This window comes from Salvelinus alpinus, chromosome 3 (genome assembly GCF_045679555.1).
Source record: "Salvelinus alpinus chromosome 3, SLU_Salpinus.1, whole genome shotgun sequence".
In the NCBI taxonomy this organism is placed as follows: Eukaryota; Metazoa; Chordata; class Actinopteri; order Salmoniformes; family Salmonidae; genus Salvelinus; species Salvelinus alpinus.
The window spans coordinates 47,099,470-47,118,475 of record NC_092088.1 but is presented as its reverse complement, the minus strand read 5'-3'; the positions used below and the strand labels follow the sequence as shown (position 1 = coordinate 47,118,475).

General features: G+C 41.4%; 2 protein-coding genes across 19 annotated transcripts in view; both read right to left on the bottom strand.

Annotated features, from left to right (window-relative positions):
- Positions 1 to 6,597, bottom strand: part of LOC139570839 (bifunctional heparan sulfate N-deacetylase/N-sulfotransferase 2-like) — a 205,252-nt gene extending 198,655 nt beyond the window's left edge. For all 6 annotated transcript variants that reach the window (XM_071393069.1, XM_071393073.1, XM_071393071.1 and 3 more), the window contains exon 1: positions 6,439 to 6,597. The gene's annotated coding sequence lies outside the window, so the exon portion shown is untranslated. The remainder of the gene's footprint in view (positions 1 to 6,438) is intronic.
- A 3,463-nt stretch (positions 6,598 to 10,060) lies between these two features.
- Positions 10,061 to 19,006, bottom strand: part of LOC139570837 (zinc finger SWIM domain-containing protein 8-like) — a 39,916-nt gene continuing 30,970 nt past the window's right edge. For all 13 annotated transcript variants that reach the window (XM_071393054.1, XM_071393059.1, XM_071393063.1 and 10 more), the window contains 2 exons: positions 18,529 to 18,707; positions 10,061 to 11,606 (listed from right to left, as the gene is read on the bottom strand). In XM_071393054.1, the coding sequence (XP_071249155.1) occupies positions 11,403 to 11,606; positions 18,529 to 18,707 (383 nt within the window). In that variant the 3' untranslated portion in view covers positions 10,061 to 11,402. The remainder of the gene's footprint in view (positions 11,607 to 18,528; positions 18,708 to 19,006) is intronic.

The window sequence follows — 19,006 nt, the reverse complement described above, 5'->3', positions numbered from 1 at the left end:
GAATGGTGACGCATCCCTCAAAAAGAGCTTCAGACAATGGTAGAATCTATGCCAAGATGCATTGAAGCTGTTCTGGAGTCTTGTGGTGGCCCAACGCCCGATTAAGACACCATGTTGGTGTTTAAGTTATTTTGGCAGTTACCTGTAGCTGTTGTGTAGGCTTTGTCCTTTTTGCTAAAACCAGCTGTGGATTGCTTGGCTTGCTAGCTTGTGTGCAGTTGAGTGTGCACTACTGAGCCCATGGGGTTTTCTAATATAAGCAAAGTCCGTCCTCTCTCCTCTGATCCGGAAACCGATAAGTGGTCAACGCATGTGTCAGTTTATTGGTAGGCAAACAGAAGTGTTATCCCCTCCTCGATAGCCACCTTTCATCGAAGATACTCATGTGAATCCTACCTCGACATTTTTTTTTTATCTGCCACACCCCCTTCGAATCAGGTTTTGTTTTGTTGGAGGAGAAAACATACACACTAGAGGTCGACCGATTAAATCGGAATAGCCGATTAATTAGGGCCGATTTCAAGTTTTCATAACAATCGTTAATCTGTATTTTTGGACACCGATTTTATTATTGTTTTTTACACCTTTATTTAACTAGGCAAGTCAGTTAAGAACAAATTCTTTTTTTCAATGACGGCCTAACAACAGTGGGTTACCTGGCTTGTTCAGGGGTAGACCGACAGATTTTTTACCTTGTCAACTGGGGGATTCGATCTTGCAACCGCTCGGTTACTAGTCCAACGCTCTAACCACTAGGCTACCTAACGCCAAATAATAATAATAAAAATATTAGTGGTCTTATGGTTGTGAAATGCTTATATATAGCTTAGCTATAATTTCACAATCCCTGAATTCATTAGATTATTGCTGACTGTTTGAAATGCAGTATATGTGTCCTTTAATTGAACAACAAATGAAAGGCCTATTTAGAGAAAACATTTGTATATATATTGTGAATCGCCCATAAATTTGAGAAAATCATATCACCCAGGCCTAGGCCAAGTACCACCAGGGGTCCTAGTAACCCTGGTTGGGAAGCTCTGATCTAGAACAGACAAAATGAAATATACTTTTCCAACACACACAGTGCAGATATCCTTCATTACACTGCCTGACTCTGAATTCCAAAGTCATACACAGGATGTTTGCTCAGAATAGATAGTACTGAACCATTGACTCAACAACCACCTAGACCCTCTGAAAATGACCTAGTAAGGACAGTCATTTCAGGAATCAAACTGAAATTCCAATACCAGGTCCAATTTTCCTAATTTAAAAGCAACTGACCCCAACACTGGTGACTAGTTCTAATTGTTTCAAGAGATAATATATTTCTGTATATAAAGCCCAAATCTAAAACCGTTGTTAAGAGCAGCCTCAAGCAGACAAAACCATTAGCATTTCCTCCTGTGTTGCTGCGATAGCGCATAGGAATTCAACCCCTGCCAACATCATTCTCCCATTTTCCTAGGAAGGAAAAGGGTTTGAGGCAGTGTCCTGAGATCTGTACAAAATCCTGTGTCCCAGTAGGTGAAAAATAAGAGGAATTTATTGATGCTCAACTTATCCACTACTAAGCATTTCACTGTTAGTCTACACCTTACGAAGCGTGTGATAAATACATTTGATTTGAGATTGCCATACAACTGCCACCCTTCAGCTCCAAAATGTCAATGTCAATCTCAAGGCCCATTTTCCAATCCGGGGGGCATAAAATGTTATTAATGTACTTCAACTCCATTGTAACCACCACAAATATTGAAGTCAGCAGAGAACCTCGCAGAGTTGAATGAGGCAATTAAATACCAGCTCCACATTATTTCTTGTGGTTTATGCCTAGGTGTCAATTGCCGAATGACAAACAAAGTATAGCCTAAATATAACATCTCAGCAAGGACCATAAACATCAGGTGCACTTGACGTGTTGGACTAAAACTCAGGCAAAGGAAGAAATGTCCGCTCTCAAACTTAATTAGGCTGCAAACATACTGAATTTCAATGATTTTACTAAGTCACAGCTCATAAGGAAATCAGTCAATTGAAAATAATTTGGCCCTAATCTATGGATTTCATATGACTGGGCAGGGGCACAGCCATGGTTGGGCCTGGGAGGGCAGAGGCCCACCCACTGGTGAGCCAGGCCCAGCAACTGGGGAGCCCAGCCAACCAGAATAATTTTTTCCCCAAAAAAGAGCTTTATTACAAACAGAAATACTCCTCAGTTTCATCAGCTGTCCGGGTGGCTGGTTTCAGACAATCCCGCAGGAAACCGGGTGTGGAGGTCCTGGGATGGCGTGGTTACACGTGGTCTACGGTTGTGAGGCTGGTTGGACGTACTGCCAAATTCTCTAAAACAACAGTGGAGGCGACTTATGGTAGAGAAATTAACGTGAAATTATTTGACAACAGCTCCAGTGGACATTATTGCAGTCAGCATGCCAATTGCACGCTCCCTTAAATCATCTGTGGCATTGTGTTGTGTGACAAAACTGCACATTTGAGAGTGGCCTTTTATTGTCCTCAGCACAACATGCACCTTTATAATGATCATTCTGTTTAATCTACTTCTTGATATACCACATGTCAGGTGGATGAATTATCTTGGCAAAGAACAAATGCTCACTAACAGGGATGTAAACAAATTTGGCCACAAAATTAGAGAAATAAGCTTTTTATGCATATGAAAGACTTCTGGGATTTTTTTATTTCAGCTCATGAAACATGCGACCAACACTTTACATCTTTCATTTATATTTTTGTTCAGTATAGAATAGGAACCTACAATCTAAATGCTTGCTGATGAGCATTAAAGGCAAGGACATAACCAATCAACCTTAACTTCCAGCAAAGCAATATTCTATAAATGGGTCAAACGTGAAAAATGAACTAAATGTTTATTTTTGCATAGTCCATTTTAAAAATGTGTACTGTTGGAGATAGGGTTTGTCCAGTGCCACATTAAAAAGGGAAAGTTAGTCCTGTTCCACTTTAAAATACCTTGTTAATACCCTTCCTGCGGAAACAATCATTGTGAGAGCCACCCGCAGGCCTTACTCTTAATTATAAAGTGGTTATCTCAGACATCAGTAATATGCTCAGAGGACAGAAGTCGTCTTGAGCCCACAGCTCAACACTAATTGGGCTTTCCACTCAAAAATAGAATGAAAAAAGTTGAAGCGGGATCATGAAACAAGGACTCAGCTTATTGTACCCAGTCTTTCAAAATACAGCTTTTTAAAAAGTGTTAATTTGAAGTGCAAAATGAAGCTGAGCATGATGCTGAATGTAGGCTACTTTTTACATGCATTGTATAAGTGCACTTTGGGAAAAGAATTGCATACATTCACTAGCATTTCATTACTCATCAGGATCGATAGATTCAAAACAATAGTTTCAAGTATAGGTCGACCGATTATGATTTATTCAACGCCGATACCGATTATTGGAGGACCAAAAAAGCCGATACCGATGAATCGGCCAATTATTATTATTATTTTGTAATAATGACAATTACAACAGTACTGAATGAACACTTATTTTAACTTAATATAATACATCAATAAAATCAATTTAGCCTCAAATAAATAATGAAATGTGTTCAATTTGGTTTAAATAATGCAAAAACAAAGTGTTGGAGAAGAAAGTAAAAGTGCAATATGTGCTATGTAAGAAAGCTAACGTTTAAGTTCCTTGCTCAGAACATGAGAACATATGAAAGCTGGTGGTTCCTTTTAACATGAGTCTTCAATATTCCCAGGTAAGAAGTTTAGGTTGTAGTTATTATAGGAATTATAGGACTATTTCTCTCTATACCATTTGTATTTCATATACCTTTGACTATTGGATGTTCTTATAGGCACTTTAGTATTGCCAGTGTAACAGTATTGCTTCCGTCCCTCTCCTCGCTCCTACCTGGGCTCGAACCAGGAACACAACGACAACAGCCACCCTCGAAAGAGCGTTACCCATGCAGAGCAAGGGGAATAACTACTCCAAGTCTCAGAGCGAGTGACGTTTGAAACGCTATTAGCGCGCACCCCGCTAACTAGCTAGCCATTTCACATCAGTTACACCAGCCTAATCTCGGGAGTTGATAGGCTTGAAGCACAGCGAAGAGCTTCTGGCAAAATGCAGGAAAGTGTGAATGAATGCTTACGAGCGTGCTGCTGCCTACCACCGCTCAGTCAGACTGCTCTATCAAATCATAGACTTAGTTATAACATAATAACACACAGAAATACGAGCCTTAGGTCAATAATATGGTCAAATCTGGGAACTATCATCTCGAAAACAAGACATTTATTCTTTCAGTGAAATACGGAAGCGTTCCGTATTTCATCTAACGGGTGGCATCCATAAGTCTAAATATTCCTGTTACATTACACAACCTTCAATGTTATGTCATAATTACGTAAAATTCTGGCAAATTAGGCGGCCCAAACTGTTGCATATACACTGAAGTGACACAATTTCACCTGGTTAATATTGCCTGCTAACCTGGATTTCTTTTAGCTAAATATGCAGGTTTAAAAATATATACTTCTGTGTATTGATTTTAAGAAAGGCATTGATGTTTATGGTTAGGTACACATTGGAGCAACGATACGCACCGCATCGATTATATGGAACGCAGGACACGCTAGATAAACTAGTAATATCATCAACCATGTGTAGTTAACTAGTCATTATGATTGATTGATTAATTGTTTTTTATAAGATAAGTTTAATGCTAGCTAGCAACTTACCTTCAGTTCTACTGCCTTCGCATAACAGGCAGGCTCCTCGTGGAGTGCAATGTAATCAGGTGGTTAGAGCGTTGGACTAGTTAACTGTAAGGTTGCAAGATTGAATCCCCCGAGCTGACAAGGTAAAAATCTGTCGTTCTGCCCCTGAACGAGGCAGTTAACCCACCGTTCCTAGGCCGTCATTGAAAATAAGAATGTGTTCTTAACTGACTTGCCTAGTTAAATAAAGATTAAATAAAGGTGTAAAAAATATATATATAATAAATAAAAAGAAATTTAAAAGAAATCGGCCAAATCGGTGTCCAAAAATATTGATTTCCGATTGTTATGAAATCTTGAAATCGGCCCTAATTAATCGGCCATTCCGATTAATCGGTCGACCTCTAGTTTCAAGCCTATCACGTTAACACTGCTCATCAGAGAAAACATAACTGAACACCAGGGTTGCTGTGGTTCTTTCTCCCATGGTGTCCACATCTCAACCAATCAATGGCAGCAACTTCAAATCTACTAACCTTCATTCAATAACCAAAAAGATAATGTGGTTCCTTAAGCAATTAATTATTTAGGATAAGCCGGCCCCAAAATGTCTGGAATACTCTGCAATTATTAGGCCAGTTGAGTGTTAACATACAGTGCCTTCAGAAAGTATTTATACCCCTTGACTTTTTCCACGTGTTACAGCCAGAATTTAAAATTGATTAAATTGAGATCTGTCACTGGCCTATACATAATACCCTATAATGTCAAAGTGGAATTATGTTTTTAGAAATGTTTCAAAATGAAAAGCTTAAATTTCTTAAGTCAATAAGTATTCAACCCCTTTGTTATGGCAAGCCTAAATGTGTTCAGGAGTAAACATTTGCTTAACAAATCATGAACTGCATGGATTCACTCTGTGCAATAATAGGGTTTAACATGATTTTTGAATGACTACCTCATTTCTGTACACCACACATACAATTACCTGTAAAGTCACGCAGTCGGCAGTGAATTTCAACACATTGTTTGAAGTACAATATACCAACATAGCTACCGTAGTAAGTCAAAGCTATGTGCTGGAAAACCTTGGTAGAGCATGGATGGAATAGGCATTGTGGTGCTCATGTGAATTTCCTTTACTTTTCGGCTTCAGACTAATGCCTACTTCTCACTTACAATACATGAATGTAATAAAAAAATAAACGTTTCAAATGTATTGCAAACATATTTCAGAACTGTATACAAAAACACTTTACTGTAAAAAAAAAAAAAAAAAAATGAATACAGTTGTAACATACCAGAATAACGATGGGGCGTTACTGGTTATGGAAAAACTTTTACATGCAACAGTCAGCCATATGATTCACCACTAGCCTCTTAATAGTAAGCAAACAACTCTAAGCATCTCGATAGAACGACTAGCTCCAACAATAAACACATGCTGCTGGAATTCACCAAATGTTTGGTGTCTTCATATTTAGCTAACGTTACTAATGACGTGAATACACATATGTCCACGTCATTCACTTAAATTGTAAAGAAAAAATAGAGGAAAACCATACATTGCCAACTGGCAATGAAATATAGCTAGCTCTATGCTTGCGAGGTTAGCCTACCGGCTAACTTATTAGTGTTGTACACATTCAATAGGCTGCCTTCAAGTTAAAGAGGACACGCAAAATATTCAAAGTAAATATGGTGTTTTACTTACCTAGGCACGTTTTTGAAAGACAAATATCCACACGAAATGCATAACGACAGAAAATATGCAAATGTTTAAAGTCTAGTTGACAGCATCGCTCCTGAATCCGCCATCTTCATTCAGCAATCGATGCATTCTGCCGAAACTCCCGAATGAACCAAAGTGAGCAGGAGGAGGAGGGAGATTTCGTAACAGTGGACATACAAACGTTGTTTATTTGGAATAATTTCTCTGAATGGAGAGGAGGAAAATCCTCGAAATGACCCATTTTGAAACAGAATTGTGTTGGTATTTTAAGGTAAAAGCGCAAAACGAACAATACAATTGATCATGCTTGTTTTAACCCCCATAACACTGATATATTTCATGATACCCTTGTCCCAACAGAACACCCCGAGCTTCTTCCAGGCTTACTTTTTACTCACAGGTGCATAAGGGGCGAAAGTGCAGAGCTTATTCCGCTATGCTACTCCTTTTACTTGGGTCATCAAAGTGATGACAAAATATTGACAAAACGCTAACTTTGGCGTCTGAGCAGGTAGCAACTAAAACATTGGGTATTCCAATGTGAACCGCATTGTCTGAACGTCTAATTTGGGAACCCTTCCATGAAAGCTAATTGTTGGGGAAATACTCAAAAACACAATTAGTTATCACATTGTATGTCCTATTTCCACACCACATAGAACTGAAGGTAATTAACTAAGTGTGAAAATAAACTCACTGTAACCAGGCTACTGGTGAACTTGATCATAAATTGCCCTATAGCTCCCTCTCCTGGTCATACTGTGACAGACCGTAGCATGCATTTAACATTTTTAGTATTTTTAAAATTTACATCAATCATACCAATTCATTTTGCCAGTCAGTGGTCAGAGGATTTAGACAAAAACAGTATTTCTGATTTAGAGTAATTGTGGTTCAATAGTAGCTTCTATCAAGGCCATCAGACTGTTCAACAGTCACCAGTAGCCAGCCTCCACCCATTACCCTGCAATTTAGAGACTGCTGCCTTAGTCATTGAACACTGGTAACTTCAATGTTTACATACCATTTTACCCACTTCATCCTATATAACTACTACTGTACATACCTTTTCTATTCATATACCATCTTTACACACCATTATTCATCAATCTACACATGTATGCATACAGTGGCTTGTGAAAGTATTCACCCCCAAGGCATTTTTCCTATTTTGTTGCCTTATAATCTGGAATTAAAATAGATTTTTTTGGGGTGTGTAACATTTGATTTACACAACATGCCTTTGATGATGCAAAATATTTTTTGTGAAACAAACAAGAAATAAGACAAAAAAACTACTTGAGCATGCATAACTATTCACCCCCCAAAGTCAATAATTTGTAGAGCCACCTTTCTCTTGGGGTATGTCCCTATAAGCTTGGCACATGTAGCCACTGGGATTTTTGCCCATTCTTCAAAGGCAAAACTGCTCCAGCTCCTTCAAGTTGGATGGGTTCCGCTGATGTACAGCAATCTTTAAGTCATACCACAGATTCTCAATTGGATTGAGGTCTGGGCTTTGACTAGGCCATTCCAAGACATTTAAATGTTTCCCCTTAAACCATTCAAGTGTTGCCCTAGCAGTATGCTTAAGGTCATTGTCCTGCTGGAAGGTGAACCTCCGTCCCAGTCTCAAATCTCTGGAAGACAAACAGGTTTCCCCTCAAAAATGTCCCTGTATTTAGCGCCATCCGTCATTCCTTCAATTCTGACCAGTTTCCCAGTCCCTGCCGATGAAAAGCATCCCCACAACATGATGCTGCCACCACCATGCTTCACTGTGGGGATGGTGTTCTCAGGGTGATGAGAGGTGTTGGGTTTGCGCCAGACATAGCATTTTCCTTGATGGCCAAAAAGCTACATTTTAGTCTCATCTGACCAGAGTACCTTCTTCCATATGTTTGGGGAGTCTCCCACGTGCCTTTTAGCAAACACCAAACGTGTTTGCTTATTTTTGTCTTTAAACCAATGGCTTTTTCTGGCCACTCTTCCGTAAAGCCCAGCACTGTGGAGTGTATGGCTTAAAGTGGTCCTATGGACAGATACTCCAATTTCCGCTGTGGAGCTTTGCAGCTCCTTCAGGGTTATCTTTGGTCTCTTTGTTGCCTCTTTGATTAATGCCCTCCTTGCCTGGTCTGTGAGTTTTGGTGGGCAGTCCTCTCTTGGCAGATTTGTGGTGCCATATTCTTTCCAATTTTTATAATGGATTTAAATGGTGCTTCGTGGGATGTTCAAAGTTTAGGATATTTTATTATGGATTCGTTTTTTTTCCTTCAATCTACACACAATATGCCATAATGACAAAGCAAAAACAAGTTTAGAAGTTTCCAAATGTATTTGGAAAAAACCCGGAAATATCCCATCTACATAAAAGTATTCAGACCATTTACTCAGTACTTTGTTGAAGCACATTTTGCAGCGATTATAACCTTGATTTTCCTTGGGTATGATGCTACAAGCTTGGTATACCTGTATTTGGGGAGTTTCTCCCATTCTTTTCTGCAGATCCTCTCAAGCTCTGTCAGGTTTGATGGGGAGCGCCGCTGCACAGCTATTTTCAGGTCTCTCCAGAGATGTTCGATCGGGCTCAAGTCAGGGACAAGGACATTCAGAGACTTGTCCCGAAGCCACACCTGCGGTGGCTGTGTGCATAGGGTCGTTATCCTGTTGGAAGGTGAACCTTCGCCCCAGTCTGAGGTCCTGAGCGCTCTGAAGCTGGTTTTCATCAAGGATCTTGCTGTACTTTAATCCGTTCAGCTTTCCCTCGATCCTGATTAGTCTCCCAGTCCCTGCCACTGAAAACATCCCAACAGCATGATTCTGCCACCACCATGCTTCACCATAGGGATGATTTCCTCAAGACGTGATGCTTGGCATTCAAGCCAAGGAGTTCGAGCTTGGTTTCATCAGACCAGAGAATCTTGTTTCTCATGGTCTGAGTCCTTTAGGTACCTTTTGGGAAACTCCAAGCTGGCTGTCATGTGCTTTTACTGAGGGGTGGCTTCCGTCTAGCCACTCTACCATAAAGGCCTGATTGGTGGAGTGCTGCAGAGATGGTTGTCCTTCTGGAAGTTTCTCCCATCTCCACAGAGGAACTCTGGAGCTTTGTCAGAGTGACCATCGGGTTGTTGGTCACCTCCCTGACCAAGGCCTTTCTCCCCCGATTGCTCAGTTTGGCCGGGCGGCCAGCTCCAGGAAGTCTTATTTAACCTTTGTTTAACTAGGCAAGTCAGTTAAAAACAAATTCTTATTTACAATGACGACCTACCCCGGCCAAACCCAGACAACGCTGGGCCAATTGTGCAATAATTTAATCCATTTCAGAATAAGGCTGTAACGTAACAAATGTGAAAAATGTCAAGGGGTCTGTATACTTTCAAATACACACACACACGACTCTGACATTGCTTGTTCTGATGTTTTTTTGTGTCTCTGGATTATGTATTTTTTTTAAATTATTGCTAGGCATTACTACAGTTGGAGCTAGAAACCAAACATTTTGTTGCACCTGCAATATCTACAAATCTGTGTACGCTACCAATCAATTTTGATTTGATAGTGTCCATTTTTTGTACTTTACACCTACAAAATAAATGACAACACATGTGTTTTGAATAACCTTTATTAAGTAAACTCTACATTTCAGTATTGCTTTATGTCCTTTTTTCTTTTATTCTAAATTACAACCTCTTGCAATCAGCACAATTTATATATATACTTTTTTTTTCTCCCCCAACCAAGCTACACTGAGGAATACAAAAATATCACAGTACATTTTCTACTAAGTCACATCACCCGTGAGCTCCAGAGCAGGGTTGAGGGTGCAGGTTTGGAACACAGGGATCTGACAACGCCCCCTATAGAACATCAATGGACAGTGGACATGAATTCCACAGTAACAGCTGATGGATGTAACCTGGAAACCCAGTCTGCACATAAGCCTTTCTGAGCGTAGCACTTTTATGATTCTAGATGTGTAGGGCATGTAAATATCATGTCCACTCATCCTTTATGTGATCCTGATATTTGATTGGATGATTGTACTTGAGATTTGCAAAAGGCCATCCACTTGCACTCTTGACCCACTCAAAAAAGGCTAATGCGTTTGGTCCAGCCAGACACCCGTGTTCCCAGACCCAAAACCTCAAACTGCTGAATCGGAAAAGGGAACCCACACAACACTCACATTACACTCTCTCATTCTCAATTCCTCTCTGCATACACATCATTCAAAATATCAAAAAGATAAAACACAAAAAGAATCCTCACCCGTACTCAGGTTACTATTTTCATATTACATTTCATTATATTATTTCAACAAACTGTTTTTTGTCTAGTTTTTTTACTTTCTTGTTTAAACACTGTCAGAATACCCAAAATTCAGATCCGTAGTGACTGGTGGAGGCTAACTCCCCCCAGGACAGTGGAATGTTGCAGTATGAATCTGACTTACTCAGTGGTTTCAATAAAATAACCAACTAACAACAAAATAAATGACAACTTATATGCCCCAAGCAACCAAAAAGCACTCCTTCGTGACTGCTTCTGGAAGGAAAGTTGGGAGGATGAGGGGGAATATATGTTACAGGAAGTTACACAGAGACATGAACCATGATAATGGGAGATAAAATTCAGTCACGAACAGACACAGAACACTACATAAGCTGATTCCCTTTCAGCTTTCCACAAAGCTCTGCGTCTCACACAGTTATGACATCTAAAAGGGTGGGGAATGGGGGTTGATTGTGCTGCCTGTGTGCTGTGTAGGGTATGTACATCAAGATACACAAGGAGGGTTGACGTCAGGTCAGGGAGAGGCCAGGTATGGCGGATGGGGAGAGCATTCGAGGCAGAGCCAAGGGTCGATGGAGAGAGACAGAGCTCGACAGGGCTGCGGGTTTGTGGGGTGGGAGCGTCGTTCCTCTCCCACTCCACTGCCCTCACAGTCATGGGGAGAAGGTGGCCATCTCCAGAGAGATGCGCTGCCACAGCTCCTTGGTCTGCTTGCCCCTCTTCAGGTTCTGAAGCACATCGTTGAACTGCATCATTCCCACGGGGGTCAAACAGAAGGCCCCGCGGGCACTGCGGATGATGTTGACAAAGTCGTCGTAGTCGGCCGGGGTCAGGTGGATCAGCCGGTGGTGGATGTACTGCAGTGGGGGATGACGGGTGGGACAGAGGAGCAGATTAACTGAGTCAAACAGGGCACCAAAGGGTAATCTACTTTACTACTTATTTCAATGTTAGTCACAGACAGGGCACCCAAATCCTAAACCAACCCCTACCTCCTACTACCCCCAATGAACTTGTAGAGCAGCAATTTCTCAACTGGTGGGTCATGACCCAAATTTGGGTTTCGGGAGGTGTTCTTTGTTATACATTTTAATTTTAATGAAAAATACTCAAGTCTGAACTTAAATGACAAATCATAAAACCAGGTAGAAAGTGAATAAATAATTTAATCTCAGCTATTCTTCAAATTATTTTCAATATAGAGCTATTAGAAATGCTATTTAGCAGTTTTGGTTGATTTTGTAGTCTCAAACCAAGAGCTTACGTTCTTCAAGAATATGAACATTGCGAATACCAATCCATTCAGATTTACACAAGTACATAGGGACTTGGAATCAATTTGAATTGAACAATAGTGTTTGGTGGGAATATAGATAAACATATGTGGTCCACTACCAGTGTTATACACAACATGACCAAAAGTATGTGGACACCTGCTCGTCCAACATCTCATTCCAAAATCATGGGCAATAACATGGGAGTTGGTGCCCCCTTCCCTGCTATAACAGCCTACACTCTTCTGGGAAGGTTTTCCACTAGAGGTTGGAACATTGCTGCAGGGACTTGCTTCCATTCAACCACAAAAGCATTAGGTGAGGGCACTAGGCCTGGCTCGCAGTCAGCGTTCCAATTCATCCAAAAGGTGTTCAATGGGGTTGAGGTCAGGGTTCTGTGCAGGCCAGTCAATTTCTTCCACACCGATCTCAACAAACCATTTCTGTATGGACCTCGCTTTGTGTATGGGTGCATTGTTGTGCTGAAACAGGAAAGGGCCTTCCACAAACTGTTGCCACAGAGTTGGAATCACAGTTGCCACAGAGTTGACTAGAATGTCATTGTATGCTGTAGCGTTAAGATTTCCTTTCACTGGAACTAAGGGGACTAGCCCAAACCATAAAACACAGACCCAGACCATTATTCCTCCACCAAACTTTACAGTTGGCACTATGCAGTCCGGCAGGTAGCTTTCTCCAAGCATCTGCCAAACCCAGATTCGTCCGTCGGACTGCCAGATGGTGAAGCGTGATTCATCACTCCAGAGAACACGTTTCCACTGCTCCAGAGTCCAACAGCGGTAAGCTTTACACCACTCCAGCCTACACTTGGCATTGCGCATGGTGATCTTATGCTTGTGTGCGGTTGCTAGGCCATGGAAACCCATTTCATGAAGCTTCCGACGAACAGTTATTGTACTGACGTTGCTTCCAGAGGCAGTTTGGAACTCGGTAGTGAGTGTTGCAACCGAGGACAGATGATTTTGATGCACCACAGCCCCCGGGAGTCCTGTTTTGTGAGCTTGTGTGGCCTACCACTTCGCGGCTGAGCCGTTATTGCTCCTAGACGTTTCCACTTCACAATAACGCCACTTACAGTTGACCGGGACAGCTCTAGCAGGGCAGAAATTTGACAAACTGACTTGTTGGAAAGGTGGCGTCCTACGACGGTACCCCGTTGAAAGTCAGAGCTTTTCAGTAAGATCATTCTACTGCCAATGTTTGTCCAGTGGAGACTGCATGGCTATGTGCTCAATTTTATACACCGGTCAGCAACATGTGTGGTTGAAATTGCAGAATCCACTAATTTGAAGGGGTGTCCATACTTTTGTATATATAGTGTATATTGATACAGCCACCTTAAACTAGGTTTACATTTGTTAATTTAATCACATCCCTTCATCTCAGGGTAAGCCTTTGAAGGCATTAATGAAGTGATGAGAATTCCGCACATCTCCAGTGCAGTGCATTCTCAGTCCCAGCCTTGAGCAGGTGCTTATCTTTTTTTTAACCTCTCAGGACAAATTCTGTATCTTAATGAGTTTAAATTGATAAATTATTAACGGGAAATGGAGAGCGCTTCAATTTGCTCACAATGGTGCGGTTTAATGGAGTATGGCTCAAAAGGGTAGACACTGCCCTATGGTACTGCTGCAATTTAAGACATTAATTTCAATATGAGATATATTGATGATATCGTGTACATTTGGACTGAAAGTCAGGATTAACATAATGAATTTCTCTTTCCTCAAATGATATAAACCCTGACTAGAAATATTTAAAAAATGTAGATATGTGAATAATGGTCTCTGATGGTAACCTCATCACCACCCTCTATCAAAAAGGCAGACCATAACACTTATTTTAGCTTACTGCATCCTAATGCACTTAAAACAGTTTACCTAGGAGTCAATTCTGTAGACGGACGCCTGAGTCACTCCACTGACAATTAAGTTTACAAGGCTACAGCCATGAAACAGAGTTTCTTCGACGGAGGTTCCTCTTTCCAGTACGCCAAGAGTTGCTGGGCAAAAGTGTGAAAACTAAGAGAAACTGCTATGTTACACGTATAACCACATTTAACCCTAAAGCGTATACAGTGACTCCAAAAGTATTGGGACAGTGACACTTTTATGATACAATGACTATGCGGTTAAAGAACAGACTGTCAACTTTCATTTGAGGGTATTTTCATCCATATCGGGTGAACCATTTAGAAGTTACAGCACTTTTTGTACATAGTCCCCCCATTTTAGGAGACCAAAATTAGTCAAGTTCGGTATTTGGTCCCATATTCCTAGCACGCAATGACAACATCAAGCTTGTGACTCTACAAACTTGTTGGATGCATTTGCGGTTTGTTTTGGTTGGGTTTCAGATTATTTTGTGCCCAATAGAAATGAATGGTGAATAATTTGGTGTCATTTTGGAGTCATGTTTCCAAACTCAGCAAAAAAAGAAACGTCCTCTCACTGTCAACTGCGTGTATTTTCAGCAAACTTAACATGTGTAAATATTTGTATGAACATAGCAAGATTCAACAACGGAGACAAACTGAACAAGTTCCACAGACATGTAAGTAACAGAAATGGAATAATGTGTCCCTGAACAAGGGGGGGGGGGGGGCGAGGTCAAAATCCAAAGTAACAGTCAGTATCTGGTGTTGTACTGTAGTGCATCTCCTCCTCATGGACTGCACCAGATTTGCTGTGAGATGTTATCCCACTCTTCAACCAAGGCACCTGCAAGTTCCCAGACATTTGAGGGGAATGGCCCTAGCCCTCACCCACGCGCTCAATGGGATTGAGATCCGGGCTCTTTGCTGGCCATGGCAGAACACTGACATTCCTGTCTTGCAGGAAATCAGCCATACTGGTCATTCTGTGCGTGGTGGCATTGTCATGCTGGAGGATGTCTTCCCTGTAATGCACAGCGTTGAAATTGCCTGCAATGACAACAAGCTCAGTCCGATGATGCTGTGACTCACCGCCCTAGACCATGACGGACCCTCCACCTCCAAATTGATCCCACTCCAGAGTACAGGCCCCGGTGTAACGCTCATTCCTTCGACGATAAACGTGAATCCGACCATCACCCCTGATGAGACAAAACCGCGACTCGTCAGAGAAGAGCACATTTTTCCAGTCCTGTCTGGTCCAGCGACCGTTGGTTTGTGCCCATAGGCGACATTGTTGCCGGTGATGTCTGGTGAGGACCTGCCTTACAACAGCCTATTGCGGACAGTCTGAGCACTGATGGAGGGATTGTGCATTCCTGGTGTAACTCGGGTAGTTGTTGTTGCCATCCTGTACTTGTCCTGCAGGTGTGATGTTAGGATGTACCGATCCTGTGCAGGTGTTGTTACACGTGGTCTGCCACTGCGAGGACGATCAGCTGTCTGTCCTGTCTTCCTGTAGCGCCGTCTTATGCGTCTCACAGTACAGACATTGCAATGTATTGCCCTGGTCACATCTGCAGTCCTCATGCCTCCTTGCAGCATGCCTAAGGCACATTCACGCAGATGAGCAGGGACCCTGGGCATCTTTCTTTTGGTGTTTTTCAGAGTCAGTAGAAAGGCCTCTTTAGTGTTCTAAGTTTTCCTAACTGTGACCTTAATTGCCTACCGTCTGTAAGCTGTTAGTGTCTTACCGACCGCTCCACAGGTGCAAGTTCATTAATTGCTTATGGTTCATTGAACAAGCATGTGAAACTGTTTAAACCCTTTACAATGAAGATCTGTGAAGTTATTTGGATTTTTACAAATGATCTTTGAACGTCAGGGTCCTGAAAAAGGGACATTTTCTTTTTTTGCAGAGTTTACATTAGTGTGGTTGCTACCATGATTACGGATAGTACTGAATGAATCGTGAATAATGATGAGTGATAAAGAGGCATAAATATCATACCACCAAGACAGTTTAGAATTTTGGGGGGTATGATATTTGTCTAACTTTCTCACTCATTATTCATGATTAATTCAGGACTATCTGTAATCATTATATTACATATAACACCATGAATGTTATTGTCATCTTATGTTGCCCATGTGGTATTTTGTATGTTGGGAAAATCTCTAAGCGCCTTAAGCAAAGACTGAGCAAGAGCACCATAAGGTGTAATGATGAAAATGACCCTTTTGCCTGCCACTAACAAATCTTCACAATTTCAGGGTATTGAAAAAGTTTAACCTTCATCCAGAGGAAAAAAGCTGTGCCAAAGGAAACTCTTTTGGATTCATATGCTTGGCACTTTACATCCATCAAGGCTTAATGATCATTTTGACATGAGTGTCATGCTTTAATATGTTTCCCCCTAACCCCCCCTGCATTATGTGGTTCCTGTCATTTATGATGGTTCTTAAACCTGACACCCTCTTACAGGTTCCCATAGACCCCCCCCCTTCTGTATTTTTATTTAATTTGAGGTTTTTCCTTGTCTTAACTCCCATTTACTTTTTTAAAGCGTTTATGAGTTATGGAAAGACTACATAACAATGTTAAATTATGTAAAAAGTATATATTTTATTTATTACTGTGTCTCAATCAAGTCACACATTTGAGATAAATGATTACTGATGTGCCTCCTGGCATTTGTGTTGTACACAGGTGTTGCTCATCATGTCTGATTGCATTGACGCACATTACCTGTATGTGGCCTTTGTCATCGTGTGTTTTTGTATGCTCTGATGAAGGTCTGACGCCTAAATAAATGGAAAATGATGCATTGATCGGGAGAGTGCGGAGATTTCTTTTAAGTTCAATAGGAGAACCTCAAAAGTTACTATTTTGACCTCATTTACTGGAGCTTAATTTAAGCAGGATGTGTTCTAAGGGAGATGAGGAACCAATTCCAGAGAAAGACAGTTGGTGAACATCAGAGGAGGCTGGTGGGGGAGCTATAGGAGGACGGGCTCATTGTAAAGACTGGAACACATTTAACTATATCAAACATATGGAAACCACATTTGACTCAATTCCCTCTATTCAATTCCAGCCAACGATCAGCCAGTCCTGCTACAGCTCCTCCCACCAGCCTCTTCGGGTGAACATATCCATAATGACACCCAACATATGGAATTAATTCCTCTCCTGTGACTGAGGAGATGACTCACTGTCAGTCATGGTATATTTCCCGCTTGAGTACAACCCATCAGATACCTCATCTCATTAACTGCCTGATGAGAAAGAGGAGGAGAGCCTGTGTCACGCGGATACTGTCAGCTGACAACAAATGTGTCGGCGCATTTGTGAAAGTGTGTAGCAAGAACACATCATGCAGGTGGTAGAGCAAGTCAGCTGAAACTGGGGCAGATAGTCACACACAACACCTCTTCCTATGTTTACGCTCATAAAGCAGTGTGCATTTTGAGAATTTGAACATTCACCTTTAAAGCCCACACATCGGTTTTATCTAGCCTTGTTGAAAGCAGAAAGACAGTGACTCAAACCACAGCAAGGAATTAAATGTGCATGTGAGCTAGCGCAGAATCTCCAGAGGCCAACATGCCTTTCAGCTTTGCAACAGTCACAGCCTGTTAGCCGCTTCCCCATCAGAGCAGGCTATCATCCAGTGGATGCACTCCGGAGTCTCCCTTTACAAAAGTTTGTAGCACTCAACTACAGTGCCGTGAAACCAAAACCTAATATTAGATAAAGGGAAAGTGAGTTTACAAAAAAAAAAAGGATACTTATTTTATTTATTAACAAAGTTATGCAACACTCAATTAACCTTTGTGAAAAAAGAATTGCCATCTTTAGCTGCAATGACTGCAACCAAATGCTTCCTGTAGTTGTTGATCAGTCTCACGTCGCTGTAGAGGAATTTTGGCTCACTCTTGCATGCAGAACTGCTTTAACTCGGTGACATTTGTGGGTTTTCAAGCATGAACTGCTTGTTTCAAGTCCTGCCACAACATTTCAATAAGGATTAGTTCTGCACTTTGACTAGGCAATTCCAAAACTTAAAATGTGTTGCTTTTTAACCATTTGCATGTAGACTTGATTGTGTGTTTTGTATCATTGTCTTGCTACATGACCCAGCTGCGCTTCAGCTCACAGACGGATGACGCTGGGCCAATTGTGCGTCGCCTCATTGGTCTCCCGGTCGTGGCCGGCTGTGACACAGCCCGGTATCAAACCAGGATCTGTAGTAAAGCAGCTAGCATTGCGATGCAGTGCCTTAGACCAGCTGCACCACTTAGGCGGCCCCAGAAAAAAAAAAAAATCAATCCATTCCAGAATAAGGCTGTAACGTAACAAAATGTGGGGAAAGTGAAGGGGTCTGAATATTTTCCAAAGCCACTATGTGTTGGAATACTTTGGAACAGATTTCCAAAACTAAAATCACTAAACTGATTTGCTGTTGTTTTTACAGTCTTATGTACAACAATATAAATTATTATTTATTTATGTTCATTAAAAAAAAACTTGGGGAGCCAAATAAAATCAGGCCGCCAGTTAGGGAACCCTGGTCTAGGGGTCGTTTGTGGCCTGGGCTCTGGTGTTACCTGTAGATAGGCCTGCTGGCAGCGCTGCACAAGCTGATGGAAGGCGGGTGTGCGGAGGTGGGCATGGATGTGGGCGGGGTTGAGTCTCTGGAGAGCCTCCATGATGATCTCCTGAAGGACGAAGGGGCTGAGCACACCCTTAGCCGCACCCACACAGAACTGGTACACGTAGTTCACACCTGGAGAGGATGAGAGAATGGTGAGCATTTACGCTTTGCTGACAGTTAGCAAAAGTCTATGGCTAACAGATGCGCACACAGACACTACATGTTAATGTTTTAAAATGTATGTAAATTGTAAAGTATTTTGTCTCTAAGGGGCGGACCCCAATAAGACTAGCTGTCGCAATTGGTGTCGGCTAATGAGGATCCTAATAAAATAAAATACAATTTAAATCAAAGATACAGTATGTTATACTTTGAATTCTGGCAGAATCATTTCAGTAGAATCCTATCAACATACACAGAAAATTCAGTTC